The sequence below is a fragment of the Rhagoletis zephyria genome, unplaced genomic scaffold (genome assembly GCF_001687245.7).
Source record: "Rhagoletis zephyria isolate East Lansing unplaced genomic scaffold, Rhagoletis_zephyria_1.1 Rzeph_scaffold_03504, whole genome shotgun sequence".
In the NCBI taxonomy this organism is placed as follows: domain Eukaryota; kingdom Metazoa; phylum Arthropoda; class Insecta; order Diptera; family Tephritidae; genus Rhagoletis; species Rhagoletis zephyria.
Genome location: NW_016160587.1, coordinates 34415 through 56868, shown reverse-complemented (window position 1 = coordinate 56868; position 22454 = coordinate 34415). Strand labels below are relative to the sequence as shown.

The window sequence follows — 22454 nt, the reverse complement described above, 5'->3', positions numbered from 1 at the left end:
TTCTGTCGAGCCAAATGAAAAAACTTCTAGCTATCCTTTTCCACTCCCACAGTTTGACCACATCCGTATTCCTTCAATCTCCGCTGACAATGTTCTCCTTCATTTGAATAGTTTAAAAAATTCTTTTCTAAGCGGCCCGGATGGTATTCCCTCCTGTGTCCTAATAAGTTGTGCTGATTATCTATATAAGCCATTAACAAATATCTTCAATGCTTCTCTAAAGCAAGGAGTTTTCCCTCTTTGTGGAAGTAGTCGTATATCTTGCCGCTTTATAAAAATGGAAGCAGGTCGAATATTGCGAATTATAGGGGAATCGCTAAGCTGTGTGCCATTCCTAAATTATTTGAAGAAATCGTTACGGAAGAACTATCTTATTCCATAACACCCATTATCGATGTATCACAACACGGCTTTTGTAAAGGTAAATCAACTGTATCAAACCTTCTTGAATTCACTACAAATGTGAACAATGGTTTCAAAAGTAATTATCAAACTGACGTCATTTACACTGATTTCAGCAAGGCTTTTGATAAAGTATCCCATTCAACTCTAGTATACAAACTTGATAAAATTGGTTTCCCTCCAATCCTGCTGCGCTGGTTTTCTTCTTATTTCATTGGCGGGAAACAGAGGGTTATCTTTAAAAAATGTTCATCTCGTGTAATTCATGTGACGCCAGGTGTACCTCAAGGTAGCCACCTTGGCCCCCTTCTGTTTATTTTATTCATCAACGATCTTCCAAATATTTTGAAGTATCCGAATTGCTTAATGTACGCAGACGACGTTTAGTTATTTAAGTTCATTGGTGCCCCAGGAGACAGGAAACAATTACAGGTGGACCTTAGTGATGTGTTTAAATGGTGCGAAGTAAATTCTATGTCACTTAACTTGAAAACGTGTAAATTTATGTGTTTCTCTAGAAAACCCTTTCAATAATATAGCTACCGAATTTGTGAACATAGTGTTGATCAGGTAACTAATTTCATCGATCTAGGCGTAACCATGGACTCTAAGCTTGAATTCAAGTCCCATGTAAACTCTTGTGTTAATAGAGCCAAGGGCGTCTTGGCTTTCATCAAACGTTGGGCTAAAGAATTCAGAGATCCTTATGGCACTAAAGCTCTCTTCACCTCCCTAGTCAGGCCGATCTTAGAATACGGGTCCGTCGTATGGAACCCTAGATATCAAACGCACTCTGACAGACTAGAGTCGGTACAGAAACAATTCTTATTATTCGCATTAAATAATTTGCCTTGGGATTCGACATTAAATCTCCCACTCTACAAAAGCCGCTTGAAGCTCATAAATTTGCCAACGCTGCACTGCCGTAGGGAGATGCTCGGGGTTTTGTTCATGATTAAGATCTTGAATGGGATGGTCAATAGTCCCTTCCTACTGAACCAGATCACGTTTTGTATTCCTTCTAGGCCTTCTAGACATTACAAGCCCATTATGCTAACTATTTGTAGAACAAATTTTGAAATGCATGATGCTTTTCGTTGCCTATGCCAGGACTTTAATAAGCATTACGACTATTTTGACACCTCCGACTCACATTTTACCATTAAGAAAACCTTACTTGAGATTTTGAATAAATAACATGTAAACCCATTGCATTGCACCTTATCGTTCAGCTGGTGAACTGTATTTCTGTTCAGTTTATGAGGTAAACGTTTTGTAACTAAATAAATTAATATCTTTAACCGGGAACGATAAATTACATAATATCTATGACTGCTTAGTACAACTGTAATCGGCTTCGTATATTTTCGCGACCGCGTAAGACAATACGAGCATGGATCGGAAACTCGGCCTTTCCGACCATGGTCAACAGCTTGTCCACAGCGCGTAGCGGAAACTAGAGCTTTCCGCCTGCCGCACATTCAAAGTAATGACTTCGGGAACATGGATCGGAAACTCGTTCTTTCCGACCATGCTGAACAGCTTGTCCACAGTGCGGAGCGGAAACTAGAGCTTTCCGCCTGCCGCACATGCAAAGTAATGTCTTTGGGAACATGGATCGGAAACCTGGCCTTACCGACCTTGATCAACAGCCTGTCCGCAGCTCGGAGCGGAAACTAGGGTATAACCTTTTTCGGTATAGAAAAATCCTAGCGGGTGGCGGCATTAAAATTGTTTCACACAGTTGGTTGCGGTCATCGTATTAATGTTTGCCTTTTGATAAAAATCAATGGTAGCCTCAGTTGTATTTTTTACACCGACTTTCACCGAATTTTATTCCACTCGCGTTTTGTAAAAAAATAATTGCAGAACTTGTTTCATGCTCGGCAACTTTGCGCCTTTGAGTTCACTTTCACATTTTCCAACTAAAAAAATTGTATAGTCATCGGATCGGAATTGTTTCCTTGATGAGCTTGCCATTTTACCGATTAAAACTCACTTTATTTTGTAAATTTCTGTCTTAGTTCACTTTAATTTTTGTAAAAAAAATTCCGTTCACGCTCTTTGCTTCACTTTTGACTTTTCATTAACATCGGATTATAGGACTGCCGCTTGGTTGAAATTAGTGATGTGTGTTTTTCCGTACTTCTCAGGCCTTTGCAATATTATGATGCTGCGTTATTTTAACCGATTTAAAACTTAATTGAAAAGTTATTCGATGAAATTTTCGATAAAAAGGCACACAGTAAAACTTCGCCATCTTAAAATTATAAAATATGAAAATTCATAAAAACTGGCTTCAGTTTCGTCACTTTTCGGTCCAACCCGGAACTCCTAAGAGTTATCTGAAAGCTTCGACAATAATTTCATATTTAGTTTTATACCCAACCTCATAACTTTCCGTGCGAAAACCTTTGGTTTTCAAAAATCGGTTCATTATCGGCACATGCTTACTGTAAGCTTCTTGGTGTGGCATACATACATTGATCTTCAGCTTTTCCTTTATTTCATAAAGATGAAGTTCATAAAAAAAGAAGTTGCCGCTGCGCAGCAGAAACCTAATTTTACATCGCCTAATTTTACACCAGTACTTCGTCCGACAATAACAATGCAATGCCGATGTGATTTACATCTAGATTTTCTTCGTCCTACTGTCCACCGCTTCATGTATTGTTGTTTGTTATGGTACAATAATTACAGGTATTGTCTTCCAAGAGAGCGCATATTACGATCTGCCTTATTTGTAAAACACAATTGTTGCCCACAAGTGCTACTTTGGACTGAGTAGGCAATTCGGGAGTAAAGTCCTCTCTCGACGTACGAAAACCACGCTCTATAAGTCACTCATCCTGCCCGTGCTGGTATATGGCGCAGAAGCATGGACAATGACAACATCCGATGAGGCGGCTCTTGGGGTGTTTGAGAGAAAGATTTTGCGGAAGATTTACGGTCCTTTACGCGTTGGCGACGGCGAGTACCGCAGACGATGGAACGATGAGCTGTATGAGCTTTACAACGACATAGACATAGTGCAGCGAATTAAAATACAGCGGCTCCGCTGGCTTGGCCATGTCGTTCGAATGGACACCGACGCTCCAGCTCTGAAAGTATTCAACTCGGAACCCGCTGGTGGTAGCAGAGGAAGAGGGAGGCCCCCACTGCGATGGAAAGATCAGGTGGAGAAGGACTTGGCTTCACTTGGCGTTTCCAATTGGAGTCAGTTGGCACAGAGGAGAAACGACTGGCGTGCTTTGCTGAACTCGGCCAAAATCGCTTAGGCGGTTACAGCGCCAAAAAAGAAGAAGAAGAGAATTGTTGCCCACACTAAAAGGTTTACTGCTAGAGAAAAGGGATATTTCCGTACCCCATATACCATGTATGTACACGTATTTTTTTAAACAAACCTTTCTGAGGACTTATTTAATTTGCAAAAGCCGAAAAAAAGATATTTGCTTGGAAATAAATTCAAAATTTGTATGGCTCACTTCATTTCAAACGTTTTTTCTTTTACTTAGAAAAATTAAAAAAATCAAATAGAGCGAAAACAAAAAGCAACGCCAACCAAAAGTAAAATAAACCAACTAGCGTTGCCGAATTGACGATTTCGTCGTCATTTTGACGTTTTTTTTTTGCTCAATGACATTTTGACGATTTCCCCCCCGTACATATTACATATGTATGTAAGTATGTATGTAAATTTTTTTAAGGAAAACGTAATCCAAAATACAACCATGCATTTATCTAGTTTTGTTTTACAACCGTGCTTTTAGTTATTTTACAGGTCTTCATCAAAAGTGATAAACTGCTGATAAACTTGATAAAACGATAAATTTATCGTTTTGATAAATGAACTGTCAAAATTTGTATGGAAATCTCTTTAACCAAAGTTTATCACTTTATCAAACGATTTTGGTGATAAACGTATAAATTTCTGCAAAATTCAACTCTGATAGACTGCCAGGTGGTAGATTTTGCTACGAACACATGAAAAACATATTTGCACAATAGGCGAGGTAAGAATGAAACTTAACCCGCCAGATAAGTGAAATAATAAACAATTTTGTGCAATTATTTGTCAAGGTGCGTTCATGAAAGAATGCGGATAAACTGATAAATTATCACTTTAGATGAAGACGCCTATTAAATGTGTTCTAGAGTTGTAACCAAATCGTTAATTTGCACTGTTGACACTGATTTGAAAGAGACAGAAAAATAGCAGAGGGAATTCGTTCAGTCAAGATTATCTATCAGTTAATAAATGCTAATGTTACACTTTAAAACTGGATCAAAATCTTCAAAAACTTCAAGCCAGTGGAGTTGAGAAATTTAAATCAGTTGTGTTTTAAAGTGTGATTTAAAATTGCCGTTAACAATTACAAATCTACTTTATTAACCTATATGCAATGTGGGTTCCCTTTGGTTTTGAAATGTGTGGTCATATTTATTGTATATAATTTATGTATTTATATACTAAAGAAAAACTTGACGTTTTTTTGGCCAAAATTGCGATTTTTTCAGGGTAAAATTACGATTTTTCAGCAAAAGCTTTCGGCAACGCTGGAACCAACATTGAACTGCGTCAAAATGAAAATAAGAGAGCAGGAATTTCGATGTGAAGCAAACCTCTCTGGGAAGACAATACCTGTAATTATTGTACCATGGCTGTTTGTATATTTTTGTTTACATTATGTCATTTTTTTACCCGCGCAGAAGCGAAAGTGCGAACGCGGGCTAAAGAAAGGGAAAAACAGTTTACGGGAGGAAGGGTATGAAAAGTTGCGAAAAAAATATTTATATCACCACCGACATCATGTTCATCGCAGTACGGCTGCGGCAATACTGACTTTGTGCACCAAACAAAGATCGTAAATTTTCCTCATATACACAATAAGCCATCGTTCGGACTTTGCTCCGATAGGAGTAGATTTGTTCCGTTTGGTCGAAATAATTTGAAACTTCGTCCTCTACTCCGCTCAACTGAAAATCTGCTCCGTTTTTATCGACACGACTGTTACCTTGGTAAGCTACAGCACCTTTGCAAATACACTTGAATTCGTGAATAGGCCCTCACAATCACCCAATTTGAACCCGATCGAAAAATGTTGCTCTGTCTAAACTTCTGTAATTGCGTCGTTGCCCACCAATGTAACAATTGTCCCGGTAAATCAAGAATGAAATAACTTTTTATTAATTCTAACCAAGGCATTTTAACTTTAATGATAATTGCTCGCTGGGTTATAGGCGCCTTTACACGGGTCGATTTTCTAGTAGATTTTTGTCGTTCAACCAAAATCGACCCGTGTAAATGACATCTCAACCGTAAAATGTAAATGCTTTGGCTAGTTGATTTTCCAGTCTACAGAAATCGATCCTTGTAAAGGCAGCTTTAGCCCCTTCTTTAGTCCTAGAATACAGTGATACGAGGAGAAATGAATTGTTTTTTATAAAGATAAGAAATGCACATCTACTTCGAAAACTTGATTTTTGTTCCCATTTTTGCAGTCCGAACCCAGCAAAGAGCGTTCGATGAAGGTCAGCTAGTGATCAGTATTGCCAATTTTGTATTTCAAAAAGCACAAAGACACTGAAAATAGCGCAATTTTCCCAAAAAAACACCAAATTTGTGTTGCTGTGTTTAATGGTATTTTTGCATATAAAGCTGTATGTTGAAATATTTTAAGTAATCACGCAATGTCACTTGTAAATATTTCCAACTATGCGCAGTTAATTAATTTAATCAATTTAATTAGCAGAACGTTTGTTTATTCGTAAAACAATTTGCAAAACTTTTTTGGTTTCTCTAGCGGCTTTATTTTCATGCAATTGCTTACTTTTGTACAAATGTGCACACACAGCTAATTAGCAGAATATTCTATGAATTCCGTAATAGAGACTGTGTGAAAATATATTTTCAATATATTGCGTATGGATTATCTAGGAGCATATTATCCAGAGGAGAAGCTCGGCCAAACACTAACATACATATGTGTAAGTCAACGGATAAAGTTTTCCGTACGTTTGGAATCAATAAATGAATGAACAAAATAACTAAAAAATGTTCGCGTTTTAATTCCCTAAACGTACTTAGTTTATTGCGTAAGGCACAAAATTGGCAACAGTTATAGCGATGTGAAATTTGCTCATATACAGGCATGGCTCACGCTTGTTTGTGGTAGTGCCCACTTCTGCTCATATACCAAGGATGAAAAATAGAAATTTCAGATTGTACCTAATATCATAAAATAAATGTACCCAAATGAGATAGATTGTACCTAAAAAAGTTACATCATTCATTTGTAATTTTTTTTATTAATTTCATTTAAAACATTAATACAAAGGATGGATGTACTTTAAACATGATTAGGGGTTTTTTTAACTGAGCCTTTATCTATATGGCCTTATTCATTAAAAATAAAGTAGGTTTAAATAGCTTTATAAATTGACGTTTTCATACATTTTTCAATTTATAAACCTTTTATAAAACCCCAGTGGGAAAATGTAATGTATAGTAATTGAAAAAATAATCAGCAAAACAACCCTTTTCACATTCGAGAATTTGCATTGCCTAGTATCGCGAAAAGAATGTGTTTTAATAGGCAATTTTTGGAACTTTTTGAATACATTAGAATGCTGAATACATAGTTAGCAGTTATATAGTCGAGAACTCATAATGAATACATTATATTATTTATCACGCATGTAATCCATTACTACTTTTCCGACCGGGGCTACTTTATTTTTTATGAATTATTATTATTATTTATTTTATTTCCAATAGAATACATTTCAAGAGGATATGGTTTATCGATAAACCTTACAACTAGACTATTATATATTGTATAAAAGAGAATTATTGGTTATGATTGATATAAATGAGCTTAAAGGAAAAAAAAACAACTTCTAATCTTGCAAAGTTTAGAAAAAAACCTTTTATACAAACAAATTTCAAAGGTGAAAGAAAAGAGGAAGCACATAGATAACAACGTAGTATATAACTAATATGGTTGTACAGGTAAAGTTTCTGTATTCATTACTAGAAAAAATTAAGAAACATTTAAACTACTAATTAATGGATTTGTCGATATATCACAGAGACGCTTAAATTTATCAGTAATTTTATCAATACGATTCGAGAGAAGAATCATATTATTTTGGGTATGCAACTCTGCGGTTGAAAAGTGCCATGGTAAATTAAGCATAATTTTTAATAATTTATTTTGTCGAATTTGCAATTTATTAATATGAGTTTTATCACAATTACCCCAGACCGGACTTCCGTACAAAATAATGGATTGAAATATAACTTTTGCAATTGTAATTTTGTTGTCATTACTAAGCTTAGATTTCCTGTTTATTAGCGGATATAGTAGTTTGAGGGCTATATTAAACTTGATGATTATGTGGTGAATGTGATCTCTGAAAAGTAGTTTCGGGTCGAGTACAATCCCCAGATATTTAATATTGGTGGACCACTGCACTTCACTAGTGCAGATATAAATATTAGAAATAGGATAATAGCAAGAGTTTCTTTTTCTCGTGAAAAAGAGGGCTTGCGTTTTGCTTACGTTTACTTTGATTTTCCATTTATGAAAATGTTCAGTGATCAGATTTATAGCAGACTGCAGATGAGCAACAGACTGTTGGCCGAACTCATGTGAATTAAAAATAGCAATATTATCTGCGTACATAGCATAATCACAGTCTATTGATTTAGGTATATCTGAACAGTAAATGATATAAAGCAACGGCCCGATAACTGAACCCTGAGGAACTCCTGCAGGAACTAAATTTAAATCGCTATATTCATTACCAACCTGAACACAAAAATAACGATTACTTAAAAAACTTTTAATAATTTTTATCAAATGTGGTGGAAAACAGTAATCAATCAATTTGAAAATTAATCCGTTGTGCCATACTGTGTCAAAAGCCTTTTCTATGTCAAGTGATACGAGTGTGGTGGATTTCTTCGCTTCAAAGTTACATTTAATGTGTTTACAAAGCCTTTTAGTTTGGTGTGTAGTGCTATGAAATTTACGAAATCCGAATTGTTCATTTGGTATGATATCTCTAGTATCTAAAACGTTCCAGATTTTCTGTTTTAAGACTTTCTCTAGAACTTTGCTTAGGCTGCTTAAGAGGCTGATTGGGCGATAACTAGTCACAAGATTTTTAGGTTTTCCTACGTTGTGAATTGGAATTACGTTTGCTACTTTCCAAGTGTCGGGAAAGTATTGAATTTTCAAGCATGAATTAATTAAGAAAACCAAATAATTGATCGCACATTCTGGAAAGCTTTTAATCATAATGTTTTTGATATCATCAATGCCAGAGGCTTTTCTAGTCCGCAACTCGGAAATAAGTAGAGAGACAGTTTCACGATCAACATAGAACGAACAAGGCGTAAAAATGCAAAGATTATCAAAATGTGACATAGTAGTATCCACAATATGATTATTAGATTGTGTGCCTAAATTGTCTGAAATCTTATGATAATCGCAAAAAATTTTTGAAAATAATTCAGCTTTGCTTTCGTTTGTACAAAGCACGTTATTTCCAGAAACAATTTGTGGTATCCCTTGATATTTTTTCCTAAGAATTTTTGCCAGATTCCAAAATGGTTTTGATCTATTTTCAAGATTGCTCAGTTTTTCTGACCACGTCTTATTTCTGTGTTGTAGTATTTCAAAGTTAATTAAAGCAATATATCTTTTCATTATTGCGTAGTCTCATGGAAGACGATACCGGCCCCATTGACGGCGATAAAAATTTCTCGTTTTAATTAATTGCAAGATGTGCGGTGGTAAATTAATATGACACTTTTTACTAGGCTTTTTGGGAACAGCCAATCTCACTGCTCCCAAAATTTCCTTTGACAGGAAAGCAACATTTTCATCCACTTGGGATTTGTTAGTAATAGTTTCTAAGTCCATCGATAAATTTTTCAGCGATTTCTGCAACATTTTTCTGTATAGGCTCCAATTGGCATTTTTAAAATCAAACTGTAGAGGTAGAGACAAAGGCACACTAGCATCAATTTTAAATGTGACTGGCAGGTGATCAGAGCTTAAGCTGTTTACTGCTGTAGGCTGGGAGATAATCTCCGGTAAATTTGAGATAATTCAGTCAAGATTTGAAGGGTTCGAACTTGCTGCTTCTGGTATGTAAGTGGGATTTTGTGAATATATTATAGTTGTAGGTAGAGAATCACTAGTTTCACGCAGAACATTTCCCCAAGCATTAGCCCTCAAACATCCCCAATTTCTGTGTCTACTATTTAAATCGCCACAGACAACGAACTTAGTATTTTGGCACAACAATTTTTTTAAATCAGATTTGAATTTACGGCCCAAGCCATTTGACCTTGACCCACCAGGAAAGTAAACACTGTAAAGCCTTATATTTGTGTTATTTTTTATCGAAATCTCTATGCCAATATTTTCAATCACAGTAGTGTAAATCTTTGGAACAATGACGAATGAAATTGATTTGCGTATAATAATGGCAACACCTCCACCACTTCTATATTCACGATCGTTTCTCACTACGTAATAATGGGAATGATTAAGCTTAATGCTACTGTTAAGCCAAGTTTCAGAAAGTAAGCAGATGTCTACTTTATTTCTTACTAAAAAGTCAAACAGCTCAGTAGATTTGTTTCGGATACTTCTGCAGTTCCACATAAGAACATAAAGAGAAGAGAGAGACATTAATAATAGTCTTTATATAAATATTTTACAGCTAATTGCGCAATGACATGGAATTGATCCTCTTTGGTTTTACACAATTTGAGCTTAGAACTATGTCAACAGTGAGACGTGTTATTTCCTCTTCTGTAAATAGGCAGCTACTTGTCTGCTTCACAGCAGCTGTTTGCCGCGGCCAGACTGGAACTGTTGGAATGTTCTCTCTGCCTGTACGTTGTTGGTTGATGTGTGCTGGAAGGCCCGGGAAAGACTTGGCGTTATATACAAATGTTTTGCTTGTTTTTGGCATGTTCCGATTCCGGCTGCTTTTAAAATTAACACTCTCTCTTATTTTTATATAAGCTTCACGATTTGGACATGCAAAATCAGTCGATTTATGACACCCACTGCAGTTCGCGCATCGTTCCTTTTCTGGAGTTGGACAATCAGATGACTTGTGCTTTCCAGCACAGTTTGAGCACATTGATTTAACGTTGCAGTTTTTCTCACCGTGGCCATAAATTTGGCAGTTACGACACTGAACTGGTTTGTTTTTAGGTTTTCTCTGAAAATCCCACTTAACAATTGTTCGAAAGAGCGATTTTACTTTCGCCCGAAGTTCATTAAGCTTAACAGAGCTTTTCTCAAAGCTCACTATATGTATAGTGTCAGTGTAATTGCTATGCACTCTATTTACAACTTTAACTTCTTGGCATTTATAACCACATGTAATAAGTTCATTTTTGATATCTTCACACGATCTATTATCCAGACCTCCAAGCACCACTTTAAACGGGCGATTTTCTTTCTGATCATGTGAAAAAAATTGACAATTATTATCTTTAAGCAACTTTTTAATCAAATTAAATGTTTCGTTCGTTTCAGCAATAATTTTTAATCCTAGTGAGATCTTCTTAACCACATAGCTGGTAATTTTTTTGTCCTCTATTAATTTTTGAACAGTAGCACTATTTTGTGTTAGAACTTTGATCGGTGGAATGAATTGTTTTTTAACAATTGGATTTTCGACTTGATCGTTCAAATCAATGTCCACATTTTCATCAGTAAGCATTTGAAGAGGAGCCCAGTAATTATGTCTGGGCGAACCTTCTCCTGCCATAGCTTTTCGAGTTTTTGAAGAAGACCCTTGGTCTTCATCACACAACTTAATAGCACGTTTAGGAATTTTAATACACTGTACAATGTTATTATAGTTTAGTATGGATGGTAAGCTAATATGCATACAGTTTTTTTTGGTCTCTAGAATTTTATTTTTTTTTTTTCAATGCACTCGGATAAACACGTGTTACAAAGAAATCTCGAGCTGCGAGCGATACAACCTTCTCACTCAACGTCACCACAGAGACTGATTTTTTATGAATAAGGCCAACAGACTATAGTCTAATGGGAATCGGAGAAGCGTTGTTTATGTCTAATTTTGACAACTGAAAAATATTGGCGAAAAATACAAAAAACGCACTTTGCGAAGTATACTTCTTTATCCAGCTTTTTATAAAACAACAGAAAAAGTCTACTAATTTATCCGATTCCTTTTAATAGGTGCAGCAAGTCAAGAGAATATAATTAAATTACCGAAAGTAACTTCGAAAGCATTTTGAATATATTTCCCGAAATCAAAAAGCGAATATGGGTCAAATAGTTATAGTTCTCATCTAAAGAAAATATGAAATTTAAAGACATCCTAGACACTGGACTGTATGGGCGAATAAGGGCTGGTTTTCATTATGTCATATTTTGACAAAAAAAATTTTCGACATATTTTGACACAACTTTCTTTCCTTTATCCCTACCTTTATCGATGGTATTATGGGCCAAAAACTTACAAATAGCCGCTTTAGCAGCGCAGGTACACGCCTGAAGGCCTATTCTGATCTAAATCAATCAAAATACCATTTTTTAGTCCCATTTGACAATTTTTTTCACTTAGTCAAAATAAGCCTTAAAATTATATATATTTATATATATTTTGACCACTTTTTTTAGAATTGTTTATTCTTCAAAATCAAAGCGAAGCTTCTCCCGAGCCTACAAGCAAATATATTAGCATGGTAAAGGGAAAAGAAAACAAAAAGAAAAATGCATCTCATCAAAAGATGATTGTACCTAAAATCTAGTAAATATACCTAATATACCTTTAAGTCATCCCTGTCATATACAAGCATGGACAGAGAGTGAGCGCCTGCTTAAAGAGCGTAAGCATAACATGTCGTCGCCTGGGTAAAAGATTGTCGTATGTTAATTTCGGCAGGTGGTGGGAAATCGCGATTGAAGTTTGGAATGCAATTTTCCAAAAACGCGAAGATAGATTTTCTCCAAAGTCTCTGAAAATGTTACTAGTTCACAAAATTCCTAAATTATTTAATTTTTAATGTTTATTGTTAATTAGTTTTGAGTTTATGAAGGATTTTCTTTAGTTAAACTTTGTCGTAAGCGTCATTTGTCCACAATTTGGCAGCCACTTCGTATGAAATACGACAAAATGTGATCAAAATTTCTACCAAATAAGCGACACTTTTTACTCAATATCTCGGAAACTAAAGGAGATACTAAAAATGGAGAAGGCCATTTTTAAGATATTGATTAGCTTAATATGGCTGCAACACTAACTAAATTTTTACTAAATTAGCGAATAAATTGTAGTCAATATCTCGGAAACTAAAGGCGATATCTAAAAACTGATAACACCAATCGAAAGACCTTATTTCAAAATATATAAATGCATCTAGAACTAAAAATCGTCATAATGGCGCTTACGACAATCTTTTACCCAGGCGACGATGTGTATACATGCGAGAGCGTAACAAAATGAATGCACAATCATTCAAACGTAATTGGCACACTAACACAATCACACTTTCAGCTCGGGTTTACTTGGGGTAGTGATCACATCTGCTCATACCCTGCAGCAATAAGTCGGCCAATTTTCCGTTACGGACTAGTACTTGACTGGATAAAATTTGACTGGTCAGAATTGGACATTTGCTTACATCGAAAATGTCAGCATTCGACCAGTCCCCAAGCAACCGGCCTAGAGATAGACGAAAAGTACAGTTTGGCAGTGACAGGGTGGTGTTGTCTTGAAATTCAATAAAAACAATGTAAAGAACACCACCATGTAAATGTCCCAATCGCTTGGTCTGGCCTTGATGCAAAGTGAACATTTGAACACACATTTACATGCGTGGCTGTAACTCAGTGCGCAGAGATGCTTGCCACTATTTGTTAGCTTTTAGGAGGGTCCGGGTTCAAATGCCGTCAGAAGCAACATGGTTATAAAATGCTAAATTTTTTTTTTGTGTGTTTCCGAATTATGAAAAAGCATCTGCGAAGTGCAGAACACAATCTTACTCCAACAAAAAAAATCTCCAAAATTGGACTAGTCCAGGACTATTTTACGGTCAGTATTGATTGGACCGGTCCTTTTCCAATGACACGCCAATGCTAAAAATGGCATTTGAAACCATTGGCAGGGGAATTATGAGGGACTAGTGCTGGTAACAATAGGGACTATCTGAGGGCTAACCTAGGGTGAGTCTGAATTGCTGCAGGTTATACACTCCTCGTCATTTGACACACCCTTTCAATCCGTAGTATTTACAGTTTTCCTTTTGTTTAATTAATATAATTTTTTTGTAAAATATAAAACATTCTACGGGTAAATGCAATTTTAAAATTGTTTACAAATTAAAACTTAACTGTTCCATTTCCTGGGCAGCATTTTATATAATTTTTTTCGTTTTATTGAGAGCTGGAAACAGTTCTTAAAAAAGTATTCAAAAATTTTTATTGAGCTCGAAGCCGTTTTTAATGAAAAACTTATTGTGGAAACGCAACAATAATTTGAAAAAATGGTAGAAGTGATAGCTATTTCGGAAATCACCACATTTCCTCATCAGACTCCTCATCAGTAGGATTCGAACCGACGATCCCACTGACTCAGCCAGTTGCCTACGCAACAAAACCAACAACCACATGATCAAGTGTAAATCGCAGCGGGATAGCTGCGCTTGATTGTGTTGGCTTAGCAAATGAAAAAGTGGGGAAAAAGCAACGATAATTTATAAGGCTAACTGGCTGAGTCAGTGGGATCGTCGGTTCGAATCCTACTGAAAGAAGTCTGATGAGGAAATGTGCTGATTTCCGAAATTGCTATCACTTCTACCATTTTTTTCAAATTATTGTTGCTTTTCCACAATAAGTTTTTCATTAAAAACGGCCTCGAGCTCAATAAAAATGGTTGAATATAATTGTTGTAAGGCACCAAAAAATAACAAAAAACAAATAACTTAAGGACGAGCACACCTAAAAGTTAAGCATTCTAAAAATAGAATTATTAGCACAAACCAACAAAACCAACAACCACATGATCAAGTGAATTGCAGCGGAATAGCTGCGCTTGATTGTGTTGGCATAACAAAAATGAAAATAGTGGAAATAAGCAAACGATAATTTACAAGGCGTCTTAGCACGGTGCATAGGCAACTGGCTGAGTCAGTGGGATCGTCGGTTCGAATCCTACTGAAAGAAGTCTGATGAGGAAATGTGGTGATTTCCGAAATAGCTATCACTTCTACCATTTTTTCAAATTATTGTTGCTTTTCCACAATAAGTTTTTCATTAAAAACGGCCTCGAGCTCAATAAAAATTGTTGAATATAATTGTTATAAGGCTGATGTATTGTGGAACGATTTTCCGTCATCCCTTGTCCAATTTGGTTTGGAAACACAAACAACCAAAAAGATGTTATAAGGCCATAAAATAACAAAAACAAGTTCTTAAAAAAGGACAACATGGCAGTGTGCCATCCTAATGACCTGCAGTGAATAAGTTAGTAATATTTTTAGAAAAATTTCGGATATGCAGTTTTGTAGCCCATTCAATTATAGTGTAATAAAGTGCAGGTTTCAAGTGACTCTAAAATAGCCCTGATATTTGAAATTTTTTTAAATTTTTTATTGACGGTGCTGCGCATTTTATTCCATATCAAAATTTTGTCGAGCATACTTTGTATGAGGGAAAATGCGCAGCATCATCACCAAAAAAAATTTCAAAAATCACCGCTATTTTATAGACACTTGAAACTTGCTCTTTATTGTACGCCTTTGTTGACATTTTTTTAACTCTGTATAAAGTTTTAAAATCGGATGTAATGAATATTAAATAAACAAAATGAAATAAAAATGAAAATACTAAGGATTAAAAGGTTGAGTTATTCAAATGACGAGGAGTGTATGTGGCGTACGTTTGGGAGAGTGGGACTTTTTACTCCAGAATGTGTGTGCAGTGGCTCTCATTGGTATACGTGTATTAGTAAGATTCGTTGGCCCCTTCATGTTTGCCCATGATTTTCCCATTGATCTAGGCCGCGAAATGGGCTCGCTTGCCCGTACGGGCAAAAAAGCCCATTTGGGCAAAGGTGCCCATGTTTGCGTTACGGTATTTCAACTTGCTTACATTTACATTCTCTTGTTTATGTTTAATTGTTTTTTCGAGCTTGTTTGTTAATATTTTTCCGCACATGTAATTAGTCCATTGGAAAACTCCAATAATGTAAGTTCCGTTTTTGATGTACTTAAGTTTTCTTGTAGTATGATGTAAATATGTATGCAAATTGTGTTTTTCAGTCCCAAAGATGCCTTTATATTGGAGGCGAAATATCGACAACAATAAATATAATAAATGCAACTTTCAAATTTATGTTTTATTTATAACCGGCCTGAGGCTCAAAATCAACGTAGAAATTATAATAAAACGGCCAAAAACAAAATACTAATCATAAATGCACATAAGAAAAATTTGGGATTTTTGATAGTTTTTCCAAAAAGATCTTGGTAGAAAAAATGTAACTTGAGTGGCAGCCGTGGCTACAATGTGCAAGCTTTTTTATTTCAGTTTCTGATTTGCTGTCGTCGGCTGTTATTCTGGTGCGTGTAATTATTTAAAAATAGCCAGCGTTGCCGAAATGACGATTTCGACTTCATTTTAACGTTAGTTAGTTAGTTTTTCACTCTGACGTCAGTAATTCAAAAATGATTTAAAAAATTCAGTGAAATGTCTGTAGAGAAGAAGTATGGGTTCCAAATTAAAGAGAAAGTTTTGTAGAATTTAATAGGATTAAATTTTTTGGTGCATAAGGACTGGTAAGTATTGAAAATGTTCTTTTAACCCTCCGATGAGTGACAGTGCCGATGACGTTAGATTCGTGAGAAGGTCCTTAGGGACCTACAAAGAGTTGCTCGATGTTTCGACTGTACATGTGCAACTTCTTTGGTATTTATGTTGTCTTTTGATTAAATAAACGTCCTGCATATATATTAGGAATGAAATAATTTGAAGAACAAGTGAAAAAAAAAAATCAAAACATGAAGACAAGTAACTTGTTATTTCTTCTAAAATTGTACAAGGTCCCTAGGGACCTTGTCACTAATCCCCGTACTATATATGTTGAAATCTCAATAACACTCGAACGTGATCCCGTATCCCTTCGAAACTTATTTTAAACGATTCAGCTTAATTTATTCTTGGAATACATGTATAAATTCTTTTCAAAAATGCATTGAACAAAAAGATATAGGCACATGAAATACGAAAAGGTCCCTAGAGACCTTCTCACAAATCGAAGGGTTAAAATTGTATCCCTGAAATTTCGCAATATTTGATTTTTTTTTTAAATTATATGTTAAGGACTTATATAAACTCTATAACATCCTCGAATTTGGTCGTTCTAACTTTATCAGCTTAAAAAATTACCTATTCGTCCTTGTGAATCAAAAAAATTTTAATTATTTTTTAATTCTAAAGAAATTTCCTCTTTCTTTTCATATGTTTGAAATTACAAAGTCCTTTAAAATAAATCCTGACGTCAGAGAAAAAAATAAAAATGTCACTTTAAATAATAAAGTAGGTTTTAGACCCGTTTATTTATTATTTATTGTATGGTGGGAGAGCTTCTCGAACAATAAAGAAGCAATTTCTTCGATTTAAGTTGTTGAAAAGTAATGGACACTAATCCCGGACTAATCACGGGACTGTGAGAACGACATCCCGAAAATCTCGGGATCGTAAAAAACGAAAAATTAACATCCCTAGTACATACCGTTATGTATAATGTGCATGCCCAATTAAACATATAAAAAATACATACAGTGGTCAAAAAATTATAGCCGAACCACTTTTTGCCAAGGTTTAGCGTATTGTTTTTGTTGTTTATTTTATTTTTATAAAAATATAGTTCATTCTTTAACAAACCTCTTGAAAATCCAAGTTTCCAACTTTGTGCAATATTGAAAAAAATTCAACAAACTTTCGTACAAAATTTTGAGCTTTTTGAAAATTCCAAAAAATCAACCGTAAATTTTAGGCATTTGAAACTTGAACTTTATTCTACTAGAATTCAGTGGGCTACAAAACTGCCTACTCAGAATCTAATTAAAAACTCGAAATTTTTGCGAAGACTTGTTGATTTTTTTTTTTAATTTCATAAATTTATAATGCAGTGTCACTCAATTGTAAATTTGTACAGATTTGTGCATTTTTATGTTGGGCTATTGGGACAAAATAAACAAATTTGGACTTTTTTTGTAGTCATAGGATTGGTACAATACAGCAGTCTTCTATTGAAAAATTTCAACAAATAATATTTGGGTATTCACACAATTGGTATACGATTTACACCAAATTTCGGCAAATACCCAATCGTGTGACACTGCCTTTAAACTTGTATTTATACGGATGTTGTTAAAGAATGAACTATAAAAAACTAACCAAAATTAAATAACAACAAAAATAATATTTTAAAACTTGTAAAAATTTGATGTGGCTATAATTTTTTCGACTGCTGTACATAAGTTGAATATGATTACTCAGCCGTGCAATCATAGTAGCACAATGCCACTAATATTTGACTTACAACAACGGGCAGGAATTTCAAAATTTCAACCCTGTTTATGTGAAATATTTTATTTTTATCAGTATTTTTCTTTTAATCAATCTATGTTGAAATAAAAGTTAAAATAAAAGAATATTTTGCCAGAACACCCGCCGCAGGAATTTCAAAATTTCAACCCTGTTTATGTGAAATATTTTATTTTTGTCAGTATTTTTCTTTTAATCAATCTATGTTGAAATAAAAGTTTATTGTATGTAATCTATGCATTTTTATTGTTCGAAATGTATAATAAATATAAATTTTACGTTTCTTAGCCGACATAATGATTTTTTTGTGGGTAAATTGTCGATTTTTCGCGAATGATTTCGGCAACGCTATCGTAGGCTTTGGCAGCTATTGTTCTGTATAATGGTGACAATAAATAAATAAAAATACAAATACATTTTTAGATTCTCAAGCCAACCGGGCATTTCTCAATGAATCTTGGTAATAATAACTAAGCCTTTTCGTCAGTGTATATACAAGAGTTTATATGAAATATTTATTTGTCAGTGTTATTAAACAAAGTTGTGTTGTCGTATTCTCAGGCAAAAAATATCCAGTAACTTGCCAGTAACCAAATTTCGGAGAGCAATTTACTCCCAATGAGTAAAATATGCAAGAAAGTACGAAAACGCAAAACCAGCAAGAAGTTGCTAGTTTTATGAACAGCTGATTAATTTTTTATTTTCCAATGAAATTTTCTTAGAAAACTAGTACTTTCCATCTTATTATATATTTAAATACGTTTATTTTATCAATTGCAACTCTAAAAGCGCCAAAAAACAATTATTTTGTTAATGTGAATTACATTAAGCATCATGCCATCAGCGGTTTTTCTTACTAGCAAATAATTGCTAGTAAAAATTTATCCAGTAAAAATCCAGTAAAACTTGCAAGTTCATCTGTCAATTTCCCCTCTTTTGCTAGTTTCTTGCAAGTTTTTGCGTACGAAAACGACATCCAGTAAAAAACCAGTAAAATTTGTACTGGATTTACTGGATAGTGCGTACGCGAACAGGGCTATAGATACATGCATATACATATTTGCATATACATACATGTAAAAATACACTCAATCAATTCAGGCGACGTGCATTACAAATATCTGATGGCATCGAACATATGGGCAATATTCGCTGGGAATTGGCCGGTACGTTGTTATTGGTATGGATATTGTGTTACTTCTGCATTTGGAAAGGCGTCAAATGGACAGGAAAAGTTGTTTATTTTACCGCACTGTTTCCATATGTACTACTAACTATACTTCTTATTCGAGGCATAACCCTGCCTGGAGCCTTTGAAGGGATAAAATTCTACGTGATACCACATTTTTCGAAACTTACTGAGTCAGAAGTATGCAATGATAAGTACATATGTATGTTGGTCACATTCTTAACTGTTTTATTATTATAAAAGGTATGGATCGATGCAGTGACTCAAATTTTCTTCTCATATGGACTTGGTCTTGGGACACTAGTTGCACTGGGAAGTTATAATAAATTTACAAACAACGTATACAAGTAAGCTTCATAATTTGTATATAAATATGATGTAAGCACGGATTCTCAATGTTTTCAGAGACGCTTTAATTGTATGTACAGTCAACTCAAGTACCAGCATGTTTGCAGGATTTGTGATATTCTCAGTGGTGGGTTTTATGGCGCACGAACAACAGAGGCCGGTTGCGGAAGTGGCTGCATCTGGTAAGATTAAAAAAATTGGAGTATTCACAACGGTATAGTAAGTGTCGTATTGTAGTATGTCGTAAACTTTAAACACTTAAAAAATTTATTAAGGGATTCGCAAGGTACCATCAAATTCATATTAGGCATTTTCGCAGTGTTAAAAGATAGTTGGTTGTGGTTTGAAGTTCTCTAACCATTTATGTAAGCTTTTAGGGTTTACGACATGCAACAATATGACACCTACGATACCGTTGTGAATTCCTCAAATATATATATTCGATTATTATTTTAGTACTTTTTATTATATTTTCCCCAAAACAATTCATTGCATTAAATAATAATGCAAAACCATTTACGCAACCCCTTCGATTTTATGTTTGCCTGTTCTGTAGTGACATTGGCAGTGGTAAGGTTGCCAGATTTTGTATGCGCGAAATCAGTACGTTGAACTCTTTCATGTTAAAAAAGTCAGTACTTTTCAGTACATTTTTATTCAAAGCAAAATTGTGAATGTAAGTATCAGATAATACTTTAAAACGTCAGAGTTGTTGTTTTTAACAATATTTTGGTATATAAATTAAATATAGTTCATAAAATATAAAAGTGTTATTCATTTTAACATGAGTGTACACATCACTGTACATAGAAGCCAATAAATTATTTTATATTTATGACATTTTTGAATAGCAATAATGAGATCAGTTTAATCTTCAGTCTTTAAATAGTCAAAGAATTGTATACATTTCATTTTAAAATTACTTTTAATATAGGGTTGCCAGATTTTGAAACGGAGAAAGGAGTACATTTATATTTTCGATAGAAAAAAAGCAGTACATGACATAAAAAAGGAGTACAATTTTTTTTTAAATTTTTTGTGCAATTTATTGTTACAAATTACCATTAATTCGGTTCAAACAAACAAAGATATCTTAGATATCTTTTTCAAAGCAACAGTAAATGTGAAAAATAAATAACTACATGGGTTGGCTTTCCAATAGCGACGGTTGTTAAAGAGATGGTGATCGAAGGGGAGTGGACGTGGCACCTTTTTCCGACCTTTTTGAAGAGGGCATGAACCGCCATTGACAAAAATGTTACCCCGACCACCTAGGGCCCTATGGTTCCCCAGGGACCCCTTAGAAAAATTGCCAAAAGTCACAATATCCACTTGCGTCCACAGTATTTTTGCGTAGAATTCGGTTTTCAATGACCGCCCTTATAGGAAAGTTTCCCCAACTAAAAAACTAAAAACTACAAAAGAATTCCAGACTCTTCCTGAATGTATGGCCATTTTTTTTATTTAAGCCTTATAATGAATTTAATATTTTTCTGATTTTTATACCCGAGCGACCTGCACCTAAGGCCATGCTTACACCTTTTCACTATCCCACTTAACTTTGCTTACTAAGTAGTGTTTGTTACAATATGAATGGCAAAGTACAGTGCGTAAAATAATAAATAATAACTGTCGCACAGGTTTTTTGAAAAATAAAAGGGTTCTTTATAGATTTTGTGTTTTTTTTTGTTAACTTTGTAAATATTTTACTTTAATTTTATTAATTGGTTTTAAAATTTTAATCCTGATTTGCATTTGCCAGCTTTGGGAGATAAGTACATGCGGCACGAACCTCTTTTTCAGTAGTATTTTTTCTTAGATTTTGTATAAAAAGAAGAAAAAAAAACCTGTATAGGGTTGGTCGAATGAATACCCTCCTAGTCACCAGTTTTGAGTCTTTTCGATTGCTGAGTATAAGGCCTTATGTTGGACAAGAGACGGAGTATAAAGGACCCAAATAGGGGAAATTAGCCTATGGTTACAGAAGATATGTTATAAAGTAACCGACGAAGACTTGCGCTTTTCTCCCAAACCCCCTGGTAAACCCAAATGAAGGTTAAATTTAAAGACTAAACAATAACTACTTTTTTTACTTGCGCTTTTCTCCCAAACCCCCTGGTAAACCCAAATGAAGGTTAAATTTAAAGACTAAACAATAACTACTTTTTTTACTTGCGCTTTTCTCTCAAAGTGTTTACAGATATTATTTTACACCCTGTATATGATAAAATATAAATAGCTGGAAAAAGGAGTACAAAAGAAGTACAAAGCTAATAAAGGAGTACATTTCCAGATATTTTTTTTGGGAGTACAAGGAAGTACATTGCAATAAAAAGGAGTACGTTTACTCCCATAAGCAGTACGTCTGGCAACCCTATTTTAATATGAATTTTTAATTAGAAGCAGGTTTCTCGCTTTATATTTAAGATCCTCTCAATTGCTTTGTTTGTGTGTGGTATTGAAAAAAAAAACAAAATTACATATTTTTCAAACTGTGGAAAAGTACCACTATTTAAGGACTTCCTCTATACAGCGTGGCGACGAACACCTGTTACCTAGGTTTTTTTGAGAAATAGGAGGGCAATTTATATATTTGGCGAAAAAGGTATTTTATTGTTAATTTTCCACAGATTTAACTTTAGTTATATTAATTAGTTTTTAAATTTTAATCCTTATTTACATTTGCCAGCAGTGTAAACTTTGAGAGAAAAGTTCATTTGGCACGCACATATGTAAATAAGGATTAAAATTGAATAACTAATTAATACAACTAAAGTAAAATCTGTGGAAAATTAACAATAAAACACTTTTTTCGCAAAATCTATAAAGGACCCTTTTATTTCTTAAAAAAAACGGGGTAACAGTTATTCGTCGCCACGCTGTAATTCCTCATG

General features: G+C 34.5%; 1 protein-coding gene across 1 annotated transcript; it reads left to right on the top strand.

Annotated features, from left to right (window-relative positions):
- Positions 1-9956: 9956 nt before the first annotated feature.
- LOC108369129 (sodium- and chloride-dependent GABA transporter 1-like) lies at positions 9957-19981 on the top strand. Its single transcript, XM_017624128.1, has 5 exons — positions 9957-10003; positions 19125-19392; positions 19456-19559; positions 19618-19742; positions 19938-19981. The coding sequence occupies exons 1-5, from the start codon at positions 9957-9959 to the stop codon at positions 19979-19981; spliced, it is 588 nt and encodes a 195-aa protein (XP_017479617.1).
- The last annotated feature ends 2473 nt before the right edge of the window (positions 19982-22454 follow it).